General features: G+C 41.6%; 1 protein-coding gene across 1 annotated transcript in view; it reads left to right on the forward strand.

The window, feature by feature from the left end:
• Positions 1-19,045, forward strand: part of Dhc93AB (Dynein heavy chain at 93AB) — a 780,004-nt gene that overhangs the window by 226,397 nt on the left and 534,562 nt on the right. Inside the window, exons 9-10 of the mRNA XM_068228295.1 lie at positions 3,424-3,556; positions 7,130-7,414. Coding sequence (XP_068084396.1) covers positions 3,424-3,556; positions 7,130-7,414 — 418 coding nt within the window. The remainder of the gene's footprint in view (positions 1-3,423; positions 3,557-7,129; positions 7,415-19,045) is intronic.

Consider the following 19,045-nt stretch of genomic DNA (forward strand, 5'->3'; position numbering starts at 1 on the left):
CTTCGGGCTGAGCAGTGGACGCTCGGTATGCCCATGACCTTCGGGGCTGTTGAGCCGTAGGGTTTTGGGGAGGGAGGACTGTTCTGCGAGCGCGTGCCCCATTGATGCGAAGAGGTGGTTGTCAGATGGCGCCAGGTCGGGAGACTACGGCGGGTGTGGAAGGATGTCCAGTACAAGCAACTTCAAAGTGTGTTTCACTGGTTTTGCTGTGTGAGGCGGTGCATTGTTGTGTAACAAAATCACTTTGCCATGTCTTCTAACGCCTTCTGGTCGTGTTTGGAGCAATGCGTAATTTAAATTCATCATTTGTTGGCGATAGCGTTGTGCATTAACGGTTTCCACGAATGTCAAGAGTTCATAATACACAATACCGCTCTGGTGACACCAGACACAAAGCATGGTCTTCTTGCCGAAGCGATTTGGTCTTGGTGATGAAGGACCGGCTTCGCCAAGTGACAGCCACGACTATTTCCACTTCGGGTTTAAAAAGTAAATTCTTTCTTCGTCACCCGTCACAATTCGGTACAGAAGGGATTTTCTTTCGTGGTGTTGAAGCAGCATTTCACAAGTGACTTTGCGATTTTCCATTTTCCGTTTATTCAAATCGTGTGGAACTCATTTACCGAGTTTACTGATCTTCTCCATTGCTCGTCTGCTGAATGTTTCTTGTGACACATTTAATACTTGTGCCAATTACTCTTGAGTTTGAGTAGGATCATCATCCAGTTTTCACATTGAAATCACCACGTTTAAACTGTCGAAACCATGTCTCGCATGTTCTAATCGATGCAGCGTGTTCACCATGTGTTTCTACCAGCAAACGATGACTTTCCACAGCCTTTTTCTTTTGATTAAATAATAAAAACAATGCGTGCTGCAAATGTTCCTTTTCTGGCACAAAAGCTAACATGATCACTGAACGATACAACACAGACGCTTGTGTTTGGTGGACTCAACTTGTGTGTGTCGGCAAGTCAATGTCAAAAGAACAAACTGACGTATGTGTCAACTTCGTACGTTGGATACTGTTCGCTGGCGCCATCTCTTAGTAAAACCGGAAAAGAGTTATTCATACACCTGGTACGTAGAGTTGTGGAAAATGAGCAATGTATCCCGAGAGTTTGGTCGTGCCTTATTGTTATAACCTGTAAGGCCCGGTTTCATCAACGTGGGTTAAATATACTCTAACCATGGATTTGTTAACTTAAGGTTAATATTTTAACTAATTCTTGCGAGTCACGCGTTTCATGAAGCGATTTCGGCAGACCGTTTCAACTCTCGCCCACTGCCTTCGTGATATAGAGGTCGTACTGTAGCTCTGATGACGTCACGCTCTGGTTGGGACTTCGAGGCGATACGCATCCGCTCCGCTTGAATAACACACTCGTTTAAATTAGTTAAGAAACTGTTGACACCTTATAATACAAAAGAAATTATAAAACCATAAATACATGTTAGTTCTGACATACAATGAATATCCTTCACCGTACCGTTCTATTTCTCGCGTATACACGTTCGTTTTCGTGAATACAGACTAACACTTTGAAACATATTCTTGCGATTTCTATCCATTTTCTAGTCAACTGGAACATTCACATCATACACACTGATAGAAAACAAACAACCAATTACCAATACAGTATACTAAAAATGTAAATTATTTCTGTGCCACCAATTCAGTACCTACAAGAAAGATTACGAGTAAGCTAACCTCCAACAATAACAAAACATTTACTGTCACCTGTCATGAATTTAAGTTATTGTTTTTAAAATGTAGATTTTAAACAGCAAATAATGCCTATACAATTATTTTCATATTCAATTTTCACGGAATAACCCTATTCCATTGCCTATGATATGAAATTTGATGGGAAAAATCTCAGCAGTAATATTTCACAATGGATTTCTACCTAAAATGGTAAAATGCATAAATTGGACTTCAATTTTCAGGTACACCGAATTCAAATGAGCCGTAAGACTGACTACATAAAAACATAGCTAATGTTACTCACGCTTTTGACATAATAAGAAATTTTAACTCACCATCTGGACGAGACACTCTTATTTCCCTCAGGATTTAATCTTCAGGAAAGTGGTTGATACACACAACTGTATGGCGATTCACTATTAATTTCTCCCTAGGAATAGCCTTCTTCCATAACCCAACTCTTTCTTCATCAGAAGGAAACACAAATACTGGAGTGTACTCTCCTAGTTTATAATTTGGCTTTGCAGCCAGGCACACAGCAACTCTTAGCATGGCGATTCCTCTCACTGATAACCTTAATTCAATTCAGTGTGTACGTACACATCGCGATTGATAATAAAACATTTAATGCACTAACTCAATTCATGTTACACTATGAATATAACATTATACAAATAAACTACAAAATTAAACACTGCAGAGCGATATTCTCAACCTATAGCCTCACATGAATATACACTCATACTAAGTTGCCTTCACTATTTGAGGACTTTTCACTTAATAATGCAGTCGATAACGACTCAGTCTTATATATATATCTGAGTAAACATGGGGCCAACGTTAAAAATTTAACTAAAACGACGAAGAATTCACATGTAACATAAATAACTCACGTGCTAAACTTCCCCCCTAACGATCAGCTGATTGCTTTCCCGCGCTTGCTACAGTATGGCCTGTACTTCACGAAGGCAATGTCTTGCCGCAAACAGCTGCCGTACCGATCAAAGAGGCAGCGACTAAAAATCAGAAATTATGAACACACTTCTTGCGTGGGGAGTGGTGCTGGAATGAAAGATGACAGGGAAAATAGGAGTGCCCGGAGAGAAACCTACACCCTCCGCTTTGTCCAACACAAATCGCACACTGAGTGGCCAGGATTTGAACCACTGAACCCAGAGGTGAGAGGCCGGCGCGTTGCCGCCTGAGTCACGGAGGCTCTTCGCCCCACCAATGGCAAACAAAGGCCATGAAGTGTTCATTGTACATTTTGATAGTCATAAAGTAGACTGTGTGTAGTTCACCAAAATAACAGTCCGACTCGTTGGCTGAACGGTCAGCGTACTGGCCTTCGGTTCAGAGGGTCCCGGGTTCGATTCCCGGCCGGGTCGGGGATTTTAACCTTAATTGGTTAATTCCAATGGCACAGGGGCTGGGTGTATGTGCTGTCTTCATCATCATTTCATCCTCATCACGACGCGCAGGTCACCTACGGGTGTCGAATAGAAAGACCTGCACCTGGCGAGCCGAACTTGTCTTTGGACACTCCCGGCACTAAAAGCCATACGCCATTTCATTTTTTTACCAAAATAACAGCGGATAGAAACAAAATATTTTTACATCAGCTCTTTATCTGTTTGACATGAATTTAGAGATTCATTGGCTCATAATGATAAAGGATATCCTGAATAAACGTACGTAACTTTTCATTTCCACAGACAGATTTTCGACGACCGCCGAGATAACTTGGCATCCTACTTTAAAGACAGAGATCCGACCGTGTGGACGTTTCACCCCAAGATCGTGTTTGACCGCTTCCAGGCGTTCCTCAACCGCCTACACACTATACAGGTACCTGCATGCAATACATACATCAGTTATATTGTGACGTCTATAATTTAATTATTTCGTTTTCCTTCCGTGTTGAACGTGGTTGTTGTTGTTGTTGTTGTTGTTATTGTATGTACCTTACGTACAGAATAATTTAAGTTATTGGTGTAATTTTTGTATAAAGACAAACTGTACATTCCAGTCATTTTAAATGGCGGCCCCGTCACTTAACCACGAGAACGTTGGAATCAACACTGTCCTACCCCGATCAATCAATCAATTAATCAATCAATCAATAAATCAATCAATCAATCAATCAATCATCAATGATCTCTATTTACGGCTGTCTCGCTGGTGGCAAATTTCCTATCAATATTGTTTACCTAGGTCTTTCTTAAATATTTTCAACGAATTTGGAAATTTATCGAACATTTCCAAACCCCTACTCCTCGTCCTGTAAATGAATATATTCCCCCCTCTGTCGTCTTGTATTCTAACTCTATCTTCGCGTTGATCTTTCCTACTTTTCAAAGCTCCACTCAATTTTATTCTTCTACTTATGTCATTCCACGCTATCTCTCCACCGACAGCTCGAAGCATACCACAGAGCCGCGCATCACGTCTCCTCACTCCCAAGTCTTCCCCGCTGCAACCAAATTGATTCCCTTTTTGTTTTTTGCTAGTTGCTTTACGTCACACCGACACAGATAGGTCTTATGGCGGCGATGGGATAGGAAAGGCCTAGGAGTTGGAAGGAAGCGGCCGTAGCCTTAATTAGGGTACAGGTACAGCTACAGGTACAGACGTATTTTTACAGGTATGTTCATAGTGTTATACTTTATATTGAAATTGTTGTGTGTTTAAAGACTGGAAAGTTTTTTATGTTACATCCTCCAAGTGGTTTTCCGAGGTTTCCTACTTCTTCCGCCGGGCTGAGTGGCTCAGACGGTTAAGGCGCTGGCCTTCTAACCCCAACTTGGCAGGTTCGATCCTGGCTCAGTCCGGTGGTATTTGAAGGTGCTCAAATACGACAGCCCCGTGTCGGTAGATTTACTGGCACGTAAAAGAACTCCTGCGGGACTAAATTCCGGCACCTCGGCGTCTCCGAAGACCGTAAAAGTAGTTAGTGGGACGTAAAGCAAATAGCATTATTTATTATTATTATTATTATTACTACTTCTTCCCCAGGCAAATGCCGGGATGTTACATAACTTAAGGCCACGGCGCTTCCTTCCCTCTTCCTCGCCCATCCCTTCCAATCTCCCCACACCTCAGCAGCTCCTATTCAGCATAGCAGGTGAGACAACCTGGGCGAAGTACTGGTCCTCCTACCCAGTTGTATCCCCGACCAAATGTCTCACTCTCCAGGACACTTTCGTTGAGATGGTAGAGTTGGGATACCTCGCTCAATCTGGGGGAAAAGTCTGCCCTGGAAAGTAAACTGATTAAATGAATAATAATAATAATAATAATAATAATAATAATAATAATAATAATAATAATAATAATAATAATAATAATAACAATAATAATAATAATAATAATAATAACAGCTGGCAGGAACTAGTGTTTACAGTGCACTATATCTTCTCGTATGGGCTAGAGCAATTTTGTTACTTTCATAGATCTGTCTCTGTCTTATCCTTGGCTTTGACAATATGAAAGTGACTGAGGTATGAGGGATGCTAGTAATGCCATTCTTTCTGCAGCCAGTCCCTGTTATGAATGGTATAAAAATGCTCATAGGGTCAGTTGGTACATGCATTTCAGTGGGCTTGGCAGACTGATATGTAATAGCAACTACTGGCTCGGTGATGAAAGCAACGGGAAACTACTTCACTCCTCATTTCCCTAGAACGCCTCTTCAGTGATGCCTAGGCCATCTATGACAGCTGATGGCAGAGCTGTTGAGGATCCAACCAGCCTTCGGGCTGAGGACTGAACTTACATACATACATACATACACTGACTGACAGAGCAAATGCAACACCAAGAAGGAGTGGTTCGAAAGGGATGAAAGTTGGGGAAAAAACAGAGTCGGCACGGAAGAATAATTGATGTTTATTTCAAACCGATATGCAGGTTACACAATGCGCACGGCATCGACTCAGTAGGATGTATGACCACCGCGAGCGGTGATGCACGCAGAAACACGTCGAGGTACAGAGTCAATAAGAGTGCGGATGGTGTCCTGAGGGATGGTTCTCCATTCTCTGTCAACCATTTGCCACAGTTGGTCGTCCGTACGAGGCTGGGGCAGAGTTTGCAAACGGCGTCCAATGAGATCCCACACGTGTTCGATTGGTGAGAGATCCGGAGAGTACGCTGGCCACGGAAGCATCTGTACACCTCGTAGAGCCTGTTGGGAGATGCGAGCAGTGTGTGGGCGGGCATTATCCTGCTGAAACAGAGCATTGGGCAGCCCCTGAAGGTACGGGAGTGCCACCGGCCGCAGCACATGCTGCACGTAGCGGTGGGCATTTAACGTGCCTTGAATACGCACTAGAGGTGACGTGGAATCATACGCAATAGCGCCCCAAACCATGATGCCGCGTTGTCTAGCGGTAGGGCGCTCCACATTTACTGCCGGATTTGACCTTTCCCCACGCCGACGCCACACTCGTCTGCGGTGACTATCACTGACAGAACAGAAGCGTGACTCATCGGAGAACACGACGTTCCGCCATTCCCTCATCCACGTCACTCTAGCCCGGCACCATGCCAGGCGTGCACGTCTATGCTGTGGAGTCAATGGTAGTCTTCTGAGCGGACGCCGGGAGTGCAGGCCTCCTTCAACCAATCGACGGGAAATTGTTCTGGTCGATATTGGAACAGCCAGGGTGTCTTGCACATGCTGAAGAATGGCGATTGACGTGGCGTGCGGGGCTGCCACCGCTTGGCGGCGGATGCGCCGATCCTCGCGTGCTGCGCCTGGACCCCTCGCACGTGCCACATGTCCCTGCGCCAACCATCTTCGCCACAGGCGCTGCACCGTGGACACATCCCTATGGGTATCGGCTGCGATTTGACGAAGCGACCAACCTGCCCTTCTCAGCCCGATCACCATACCCCTCGTAAAGTCGTCTGTCTGCTGGAAATGCCTCCGTTGACGGCGGCCTGGCATTCTTAGCTATACACGTGTCCTGTGGCACACGACAACACGTTCTACAATGACTGTCGGCTGAGAAATCACGGTACGAAGTGGGCCATTCGCCAACGCCGTGTCCCATTTATCGTTCGCTACGTGCGCAGCACAGCGGCGCATTTCACATCATGAGCATACCTCAGTGACGTCAGTCTACCCTGCAATTGGCATAAAGTTCTGACCACTCCTTCTTGGTGTTGCATTTGCTCTGTCAGTCAGTGTACATACATACATACATACATATTATACAGTAATAATACAATAATAACAGTATAAAACTGAGATGGCCTAGGCTGAACACTCATAGAGAACTAGTGCCTACTATTACTATACCATTTCTCTCCATACACCTGCATGCTAATGTAGTACACCCATTCTCTCCCTTACAATGAATCTTGACAGAGTTAATACAGAGATCACATTTCTGTAACAAATGTTTCAATTTTCAGGGCTTCTTCGACACGGTGACGGAGTTCATGAAGCTGGAGAGGGTAGAAATTGGTGGTCTCCAGGGTCGTAAGTTGAGTGCACGAATCAGTGCGGTTTTCGCTGAGTTCAACGAACATCTCGCCGTCTTTGGTAGCAAAACTTACGATGTCCTCGACCCAGAAGACTTGTCCTTCGTGAAGGACTATGAGGCGTTCCAGGCAAGAATCAGAGATCTGGACCGGCGGCTAGCGTCCGTACTCTGTCTCGCCTTCGACGACTGCTTTAATCTGCACAGCGTCTTTAAGGTAAATTACCACAACATTCGGGGGCAACCAACCCACGTTGACTGAAAATTATTTTTCACTTTGTTTTCATATAACGCATGTTTTATTATTATTATTATTATTATTATTATTATTATTATTATTATTATTATTATTATTATTATTATTATTATTATATCTGTTAGGACCTCAGCCCAGAGGCTGGTTGGATCCTCAAATAGCACCACCAAAGGCTATGCGGTTATAGGGAAACCATTGGCAGAGCCCAAATGAGGAGTACTAGGCAAGATGAGGAGTGATGTAGTTTGCCATTGCTTTCCTCACTGGGCCACAATGTGCCGCTGCAGCACGACTGACACTATGAGCAACACCTTTCATAACACTCAGACACTATTTGTGCTCCGAGTGTCATTACTCAGCACCACCCATACCCCCAACAGCTTCCATGTTGTCACAGCCATGGATGAGACTGGGACTTCAGTGGAAGCTACACTTTGCTCTGGCCTGTGCCAAGATAAATAATAATAATAATAATAATAATAATAATAATAATAATAATACTCCGCCTTTGCGGTGTAGTGGTTAGTGTGATTAGCTGCCTCTCTCGGAGGTCCGGGTTCGATTCCCAGTTCTGCCACGAAATTTGAAAAGTGGGATGAGGGATGGAACGGGGTCCACTCACCCTTGGGAGGTGAACTGAGTAGAGGGGGTTTCGATTCCCATCTCAATTACCCTCGAAGTGGTTTTCCGTGGTTTCCCACTTCTCCCCCAGGCAAATGCCGGGATGGTTTCTAATTTAAGGCCACGGCCATTTACTTCCCTTTTACATGTGTATCCCTTCCGATCTATCCATCCCTCCACATGGCCCCTGTTCAGCATAGCAAGTGAGGCCGCCTGGTCGAGGTACTGGTCTTCCTCCACAAATGTATCCCACGATACAAAACCTCACGCTCCAGGACACTGCTCTTGAGGCGGTAGAGGTGGAATCCCTGGCTGAGTCCGAGGGAAAACCAACCTTGGAGAGTAAACGCATTCAGAAGGAAAGAAATAATAATAAGAAGAATATATTTACAGTTTGTTTCACGTCGCCCCGAAACAGATACGTCTTACGGCGACGATGGGATAGAAAAGGGCTAGGAATGGGAAGGAAGCGACCGTGGCCTTAAATAAGGTACAGACGACAGTGGGGTTCGAACCCACTATCTCCCGAATGCAAGCTAACAGTTGCGCGCCCCCAACCGCACGGCCAAATCGCTTGGTAGAATACTGTTCCGACATATTCCACACAGGTGTGTTATGTTCAGAAATGACCTCCTAGAAATAGATTAAATGTAAAATCTGTCTGAATCTTCTTCACACAAATTGCTCCAGTTATGTTAAAAATTGGGATCCCCCTCAATATCAATCAACCAATACTGATCTGCATTTAGGGCAGTCGCCCAGGTGGCAGATTCCCTATCTGTTGCTTTCCTAGCCTTTTCCGAAATGATTTCAAAGAAATTGGAAATTTATTGAACATCTCCCTTGGTAAGTTATTCCAATCCCTAACTCCCCTTCCTATAAATGAATATTTGCCCCAGTTTGTCCTCTTGAATTCCAACTTTATCTTCATATTGTGATCTTTCCTACTTTTATAGACGCCATTCAAACCTATTCGTCTACTAATGTCAATCCACGCCATCTCTCCGCTGACAGCTCGGAACATACCACTTAGTCGAGCAGCTCTTCTTCTTTCTCTCAATTCTACCCAACCCAAACATTGCAACATTTTAGTAACGCTACTCTTTTGTCGGAAATCACCCAGAACAAATCGAGCTGCTTTTCTTTGGATTTTTTCCAGTTCTTGAATCAGGTAATCCTGGTGAGGGTCCCATACACTGGAACCATACTCTAGTTGGGGTCTTACCAGAGGCTTATATGCACTCTCCTTTACATCCTTACTACAACCCCTAAACACCCTCATAACCATGTGCGGAGATCGGTACCCTTTATTTACAATCCCATTTATGTGATTACCCCAGTGAAGATCTTTCCTTATATTAACACCTAGATACTTACAATGATCCCCAAAAGGAACTTTCACCCCATCAACGCAGTAATTAAAACTGAGAGGACTTTTCCTATTTGTGAAACTCACAACCTGACTTTTAGCCCCGTTTATCAACATACCATTGCCTGCTGTCCATCTCACAATAGTTTCGAGGTCACGTTGCAGTTGCTCACAATCTTGTAACTTATTTATCACTCTATAGAGAATAACATCATCCGCAAAAAGCCTTACCTCCGATTCCACTCCTTTACTCATATCATTTATATATATAAGAAAACATAAAGGTCCGATAACACTGCCCTGAGGAACTCCCCTCTCAACTATTACAGGGTCAGACAAAGCTTCACCTACTCTGACTCTCTGAGATTTATTTTCTAGAAATATAGCAACCCATTCAGTCACTCTTTTGTCTAGTCCAATTGCACTCATTTTTGCCAGTAGTCTCCCATGATCCACCCTATCAAATGCTTTAAACATGTCAATCGCGATACAGTCCATTTGACCTCCAGAATCCAAGATATCTGCTATATCTTGCTGGTATCCTACAAGTTGAGCTTCAGTCGAATAACCTTTCCTAAAACCGAATTGCCTTCTATCAAACCAGTTATTAATTTCACAAACATGTCTAATATAATCAGAAAGAATGCCTTCCCAAAGCTTACATACAATGCATGTCAAACTTACTGGCCTGTAATTTTCAGCTTTATGTCTATCACCCATTCCTTTATACACAGGGGCTACTATAGCAACTCTCCATTCATCTGGTATAGCTCCTTTGGCCAAACAATAATCAAATAAGTACTTCAGATATGGTACTATATCCCAACCCATTGTCTTTAGTATATCCCCAGAAATCTGATCAATTCCAGCCGCTTTTCTAGTTTTCAACTTTTGTATCTTATTGTAAATGTCATTGTTATCATATGTAAATTTTATTACTTCTTTGGCCTTAGTCTCTTCCTCTATCTCGACATTATCCTTGTAACCAACAATCTTTACATACTGCTGACTGAATACTTCTGCCTTTTGAAGATCCCTACATACACACTCCCCTTTTTCATTAATTATTCCTGGAATGTCCTTCTTGGAACCTGTTTCTGCCTTAAAATAGCTATGCATACCCTTCCATTTTTCACTAAAATTTGTATGACTGCCAATAATGCTTGCCATCATGTTATCCTTAGCTGCCTTCTTTGCTAGATTCAATTTTCTAGTAAGTTCCTTCAATTTCTCCTTACTTCCACAGCCATTTCTAACTCTAATTCTTTCCAGTCTGCACCTCCTTCTTAGTCTCTTTATTTCTCTGTTATAATAAGGTGGGTCTTTAACATTCCTTACCACCCTTAAAGGTACAAACTTGTTTTCGCATTCCTCAACAATTTCCTTAAACCCATCCCAGAGTCTGTTTACATTTTTATTTACCGTTTTCCACCGATCATAGTTACTTTTTAGAAACTGCCTCATACCTGCTTTATCAGCCATATGGTACTGCCTAACAGTCCTACTTTTAAGACCTTCCTTTCTATCACATTTATTTTTAACTACCACAAAAACAGCTTCATGATCACTAATACCATCTATTACTTCAGTTTCCCTATAGAGCTCATCTGGTTTTATCAGCACCACATCCAAAATATTTTTCCCTCTGGTTGGTTCCATCACTTGCTGAATCAGCTGTCTTTCCCATATTTATTTGCCATTTGTTGGTCATGCTTCCTGTCGTTCGCATTTCCTTCCCAATTGACATCTGGCAAATTCAGATCTCCCGCTACAATCACATTTCTTTCCATGTCGTTTCCCACACAGCTGACTATCCTATCAAATAATTCCGAATCCGCATCAGTGCTACCCTTTCCCGATCTGTACACTCCAAATATATCAAGTTGCCTATTATCTTTAGAAATGAGCCTTACACCTAGAATTTCATGTGTCTCATCTTTAACTTTTTCGTAGCTTACAAATTCTTCTTTCATCAGAATGAAAACTCCCCCTCCCACCTTTCCTATCCTATCTCTACGATACACACTCCAGTGCCGTGAGAAAATTTCTGCATCCATTATATCATTTCTCAGCCATGATTCAACTCCTATTACAATATCTGGTAAATATATATCTATTAAATTACTTAATTCTATTCCTTTCTTCACAATACTTCTACAGTTCAAGACTAACAATTTTATGTCATCCCTACTTGATTTCCAGTTCCCTGTTCCCTTATCACCGCTCCCTTGGCCATCCCGTTTCCCTGAATGTACCTCCCTATTACACTTCCAAACAAATTTCCTACCTTATACGTACCACTGCGGTTTAAATGAAGGCCATCCGAGCGCAGATCCCTATCTCCTACCCACCCATTGGGATCTAGAAATTTCACTCCCAATTTCCCACATACCCACTCCATAGTCTCATTTAAATCCCCAATCACCCTCCAGTCAGTATCCCTCCTACACAGTATTCCACTAATAACAATCTCCGCTTTCTTAAACTTCACCCGTGCTGCATTTACCAGATCCCACACATCTCCAACTATGTGGGTACTTATATCAGCTTGCCTTACGTTGTTGGTACCAACGTGAAACACTACCACCTTCTCCTTCCCCTCCTCCCTCTCTTCTACTTTCCTCAACATCTGCCTCAACCTAATTCCTGAATAACATTCTACCCTGGTTCCCTTTCCTCCACACAATTTCCCCACGTGTCTAACGATGGAATCCCCCATGACCAGAGCCTCAACCCTACCCACCTCATTTGATCCCCTCCCCCCCTGGTCAGCCCTATCTTCCCTCATAGCTGCAGAAGCTACTTCCTCCTCCCTTTTCTCCTTCCCATGACCCTGTTCCACCTGTCTTTTCCTATCCTCTACTCTACATTTCCCTTTCCTACCTTTTCCCTTCCTCCTACTTCCACGCATCTCAGCAACAGTTCCCTGTCCCTCATCTTCCCTCTGTTGTTCTACCTGGAGTGACTCGTACCGATTTCGCACAGACACCTGTCCTGAATTCTGCTCCTGAATAGAGCCCTTGGCCTGCAATCTCCTTCCCCTTAGAACATTAGACCACCTGTCTTCTACAACTCCTCCCTTTCCTTCCCCTCCCTCTTGTACACCTACTGTAACCTGTACATTTTTTGAGGGAGTCCTATCTTCCTTCCTGTCTTCTGTGAGAATCCTAATTATCTCCCTCAAACTTTCCAACTCCTCCCTCATACCCCTCAATGCCTCACCACGCCCACAATAAGTACACTCGCGCTCCTTAGCCATTCTTTACGGGGGAAAAATTATAAATTAAAAAAAAAATAAAGTAACTTATTTGCAAAAAAATAAATGAACGGAGGGATATATTGTCTGGGATAGTACACAACAATAAGGTAATTAATATACGACTACACTACAATACTACTTAGTCGTGCTCTATTTTTTTATCCTACAACCCCTAACAGGATAAAAGCTGCTGTTAATTACTGAATATCGAAAGTAATACACAAGAACTACACAATTCCAAACTGCAATTAAGCCTATCCTAATTTGACCAATATTTTAGTAAGAGTTTCTACGGATACCTCTACTACACCAGTACTACAAAAATATTTTACAATAATAAAATAAGCACACTAAATTCTAATAGGATATTACTCGTATACTACTGTACAGTACACTACAGTAATTTTTAAACTTCTTTCAGACGTATCCTAATTACGATACCGGTACCGTACCGTATGTCACTACTAAGCACAACAGAAATGAAATTTGCAAGAACTACTGTACTCAAAGATTACCAACGAAGCTAAATGCTTAGACAAATTATTATTAGTATTACGGTCTAATAGATATACACGAAAGATAACACACGAATATAGCAGGCAAGATACGGCACTATCTAAATGTACTGTATCTATACTACAATGTATCTACCCTACACTACACTGCGTTTGGTTAAATGCTTAAGTATCAAAAGGATTGCCGTACACGAAGAAAAACACGAATTTAACTGGCAAGATACTATCTAATATATTATACCTTATCTTCACTACAATTCTACTGAAATGTGGTTATGTGATTATTACAGCTGGTGGATTACTATTATTTTCCCTACTCCACGGGACGGAGAAAAAAAAAGTGTCCTTAATTAGGCCTACTGAAAAATACGAGGTTGTCTACAATAATTTCTCAAATATTTCTATCAAAACTACTACTACTACTACTCCTCCAGGGACTCGAACTGCAATTACTGGGATATATGAACTTTATTATTATTAGCTAACCGCTCATAAATACTGAAAGATCAAGGCAGCGAAATATAAATTACGGATACTAACTACCTACTCAGAAGTACAAATGAATGGAATACAAGGTCAGCTGATTTTTATTTATATTTACTTGACTACACTACACCCTTTGTTCACGACTGTAGCCAACAATGCAATATTTGAATATGAGGAGCGACAATAATCAATAACAATACGACTGTTAACTATTACCGTGTAATCTCTTTAACTTCTTTTTAAATGGAAGTTTACAGGCGTATCGTGTTTTTTAATGTAGTAAATTATTACCTTCGCGATAGTTTGAACGTATATCTATACGAAATACCGGAGAAGTTGCTGCAGAAGTTACGGTACTATTCCTTATGATAATCTGCCTTTGTAAGTACAACCAACGAACCTACAGATATTTACAAATATTTTTAAAGTTAATATTGTTACCTAAAGTATTACCTAAACCTAAATTCGAAACAAGGTGCACCTAGCTAGCCTACTTAACCTAGAAAACGTAATTTACTGAAGACCAACTGAATTACTTGTTACAAATTTAAATAATTATTACTACTCCCAATTTCTACCAACAAGCACTAAACACCACTATATAAACAGCACTAAATGAATCAGATATACATAAAATTAAGCTATTTCAATAGGTTTTCACTACTTTATCACTACAATAATGTGGGTGGGGGTGGTAGAATACACGCTTAGGGTTACAACGTGTTATAACCCCTGTCATTTATGCAATACTCACTACACAGTCGTGAAGCGGGCAAGAGGATACTTGATAATCTTTTCCATTCTCATCCATTCCTGGATGAAATTCCTATCAATACAAATACCACACTTAAGGCAACCATACTCGTTGTAATAGTTACGATTTCTTCCATTTCGATTGCTTTTAACTATTTTGTTACACTACTCGTATCTCATTTTTTATTGTCAAAATTGTTCTTGTTTTAACGTACTTTCTTTATATTCTTCTTTTGTAATAATAATGATGTTGTTTGTTTTACGTCCCACTAACTACTCTTTTACGGTTTTCGGAGACGCGGAGGTGCCGGAATTTAGTCCCGCAGGAGTTCTTTTACGTGCCAGTAAATCTAGCGACGTGAGGCTGACGTATTTGAGCACCTTCAAATACCACCGGACTGAGCCAGGATCGAACCTGCCAAGTTGGGGTCAGAAGGCCAGCGCCTTAACCGTCTGAGCCACTCAGCCCGGCATTCTTCTTTTGTTATCGTGAATTCCCTTATTTCGATATCATTTATTATATTGTTATTTTATGGAATTGTTTGTTATACTTCTGTTGTAGTTGTTGTTGTTATCGTTGTCATGTAATTTATGTTTTAATTCTACTTCGTTTTCATACTACTGTAAGTAAGCATTGCCACCGGGCAATCCCCAAATGTCAATGCATTTGTTAATAATAATAATAATAATAATAATAATAATAATAATAATAATAATAATAATAATAATAATAATAATAATAAAATTGTATACCTAGGCATGACTGCTATAACTTGATAAACATTTAAAACTTATTCCTAGAATGCGTTTCTTAATAATTGAATCACCGATTTAATCAGGAAATTCCAAATTATTTTGTTGGATGAAATTCTAAAATATCACAATATTAGAATAAAATACTTCCATCCCCTAGTTCCCGATCGCCAGGAACTGAGGAAAGAAGAATCATTTATTACAATCAGAATTATTTTTGATACGTGATGATTTTCTTGTTACAATTAATTTATCTATTACTACATTAAACATTATAATTATACCTAATCACTATTTACACCCAATGCATACATTATAATACTTCTTATTTTTGTCCTGGACGTTAACAGTGTTAAATCTCGGACAACATGTATCTTACCCCTGTTAGTTTGTGTTAGTGCAGGTACGGTATTTATTTGTGTCACGAGTCTGAACAGAATTATCCTTAGCTTACAATAGGCATTACGAATTAATGAATGAATTACCTGATCTATTGTATTCATACATGCATGAATGCATAAACACTCACATTCGCGGCAATAAGAAGTTCGCCCCGCCCCGGCTCCCACCAGTTTTCCTGATAAGGAACGTTACAAGTTTATTTCGTGGTACAAGGTTGTATATTGTTACAATGCACAACAACGACGATACTAACTGTACCGGAGGTACACCTTCTCTGCGCGCCTTCTATAAGGCCATCTATGTTATAGAACTTGAATTAATGTAATGCAAGATACTTGGGTTTGCAACCGTTAGATGTCTCTACCGTCGGCCCAAGTGCCCCCTCTGGCGGGATTAAAGATAATCGGTTCCTAAGTTGGTGGTGGTGATTTTTGTTTTAAGAGAAAGTACAACTAGGCAACCATCCTCTATATAACACTAATCAGAGGGGAAAATGGAAGGGATCCGACACTTCGGAAAATGAAGGTATCGGCCAAAGGAAGACAAGGGCCACGAAGGGGGTGAAAATGAAAGACTCCCTAGCCCTCGCAAACCTAATAGCGTCGGGGTCGGAAAAGAACAAGAGTTGACCAAGGGAGGTCGGATAGGATAGATGTAAGTGAGGAGCCTGGCACAAGTAAGTGGAAGCAATGCCAGGACTCAGCTAAGGGCCCCGTGGTCGCCATCCCACGCTCCAAAGTTCAGAGCCCCTGGGGCCCCTTTTAGTCGCCTTTTACGACAGGCAGGGGACACCGTGGGTGTTATTCTACCGCCCCTACCCACAGCAGGAGGGTTCTTAAGGGAAAGTTAATTTTCAGATGTGGCTAACCTTAGTTTTGAGGATCGTTTTGTTCTTGTATCAAGATTGTCAACACTTCTGCTCCCTCCAACTCCTGTATCTACCAACCATCAAAACTTTTGGGAATATGTTCTCTAGCTAATTACAATTGGGGGTGTGTAGAAGCATTCAGCCTATCTGTAAAGAGTTCTGGAAACTTCCCCTCGAAATGCTATAAAATCTGGGCACTTTAGGACTGTGTCGTTATCTTCATCGCTCCAGTTGATTGTGTGCGGCGTGTACTGAAGTAAGGAGGCAGGGACCGCAGGTCGGCGTTTGGAAGGCCCAGCAACTCAAAGTAATAGCAAAATTTCATAGCTTCGGCAGATAGCTTGAGGAGAGGGTTTCAAACTTCTTTTATTCATGTAAAGTTCTAACTTCATGGTTCAAATGTAGATTTTCAGCCAGTCTGAGACCTCTGTTCAAATCCTTGCTGGGAAACATATAATATAACGGAACGAAGAGTGATTTTCCTCTGTTGATTCCCAGTCAACTTGGTATGGGGTGACTACACTTTCTAATCATCAGAAATTCTTAACACACTGTTGGAATTTAATGTTTTTCATTTAGTCACCCCGGCATAGACTTAGCCTCCGTGTCATTGGGCCATGAGCCAACTTAGGGTTTTAGAAACTTCTAGAATGAGTGCAAGGGTTTCACCTCCTAGCCTTTTGTTCATGGCCAATCATATTAAACCTTTCCTTTCTACATTAAGGCCATTTAGAATGAGCACTCATTGCACCTGTTGATTTTGTAATTGTGTATAGACCAGTGTGTAACAAACTGTCGAGCGATAAGTAGGCCCACATCAGGGAAAAGATGTGTAAATACTTTGGTTAAGAACAACCTACAGGTTGTCAGTGCGCTATTAAAAACTTATGCCTCTGAGAGGCTGGACTGTATTAATTTTGGAGCTCAGACTCCCAGGCTATGTAGGTTAGGGGAGCAAACATTCTCTTATAAATAGTGTACCTGTTTCAGAGCTTTAATGCTTATCCTTCGTGTATTATCACGTTGATAACTCTCTCTAGTTTTCTACCTGATTGTTGGATTTTAAGTCACTGTTATTGGAGCTGACAAACTGTTTATTCATATTTTCTATTTATCGAATTTTAAAGTAGGTAACAAAAAGAAAGGAAGTAAAGAAATAAAATTTCAAAGTTTAGTGCCGTGACCTATGCACTGGTCAATTCCTTGTCTGCCCATTCACCCCCGTACCTTCTTACACCTCTGTGATCCATGTTGTTCCCATACCAATAATAAGTTACACTATTTAGTTTTCAAATCCGGAGTAGTTAAAATAATGCACTTATATGGTACGAACACACACTCAGACGAAATGCATATTCCAAATATAGTTACCAAAACACGCTGACCGTCACAATATCAAGAAATAATCTCGTTCCTAAGGCCAAACAGTTTACAACTCAACCGACCATCGTACGCCTACTTAGCTACACTGACTGCCGAGAGTTATAAACAGGCTCGAAACTTCAGTATTTAGAGTTTGGGTAGGATGTCTTTGTTATCGCATCTTCGCTGACTACTGGGTTCTCAGAACTGGCAAATTACTTCAAAAGCCTTGTTGATTGTTGCGAGTGGCAGCAAGGGATGGTTATTATTGGAACAGGCTGGGAAACCCACATTCTTACAGAAATAACTGCCGTACTCCTATTGACGAAAGAAGCTCTGCACTACGACGGTCAAAGTTTGGAATAACCAGTAGCGGCTGGTGGTATCTGAAGCTGGGTGTTGCCCCAAAATTTTTAGTGTCATATTTGTATAGCTTTCAGAAATATTTAAGAAACTGTATTATCGTTAAGTAATGAACTACATTCCTACTAAAACTGAAATATATCTGGCAATTACAACCAGGGAAATAAGAGGCTAATTGTTCACTGTAACTACACTTATTCTTAATAATAATGTTATTGGCTTTACGTCCCACTAACGACTTTTTACGGTTTTCGGAGACACCGAGATGCCGGGATTTTGTCCCGCAGGAGTTATTTTACATGCCAGTAAATCTAGTGACACGAAGCTGACGTATTTGAGCACCTTCAAATACCACCGGACTGAACCCCGATCGAAGCTGATACGTTGGGGTCAGAAGGCCAGCGCCTTAACCATCTGAGCCTCTCCGCCTGGCGCAGTTACTTTTGCCTCACATAAACTGAAAATTTGACGTCCTGTTTTTCATTGAAGCAAGATGTCGGTAATATTCTGGGTGGTTTGGTATGACGTGGGAAATAAATTACCCAGCAAGTTGGTCGCGCGGTTAGCGTCGTGTAGCTATGACCTTGCATTTGGGGGATAGTGGGTTCGAACACCATTGTCAGAAGTCCTGAAGATGGTTTTCCGCTGTTTCCCATTTTCACACCAGACAAATGCTGTGGCTGTGCCTTAGTTAAAGCCACGGTCGCTTCCTTCCAACTCCTAGCCCTTTCCTATCCCATCGTCGCCGTAAACATATTTGCGTCGGTGCAATGTAAAGCAAAAATTGTAAATTAAAACAAGTGGAAATGAATTACTTCTGCGAGAGGAGAAAGGGTAGGTA

This window comes from Anabrus simplex, chromosome 6 (assembly GCF_040414725.1).
Source record: "Anabrus simplex isolate iqAnaSimp1 chromosome 6, ASM4041472v1, whole genome shotgun sequence".
NCBI lineage: Eukaryota > Metazoa > Arthropoda > Insecta > Orthoptera > Tettigoniidae > Anabrus > Anabrus simplex.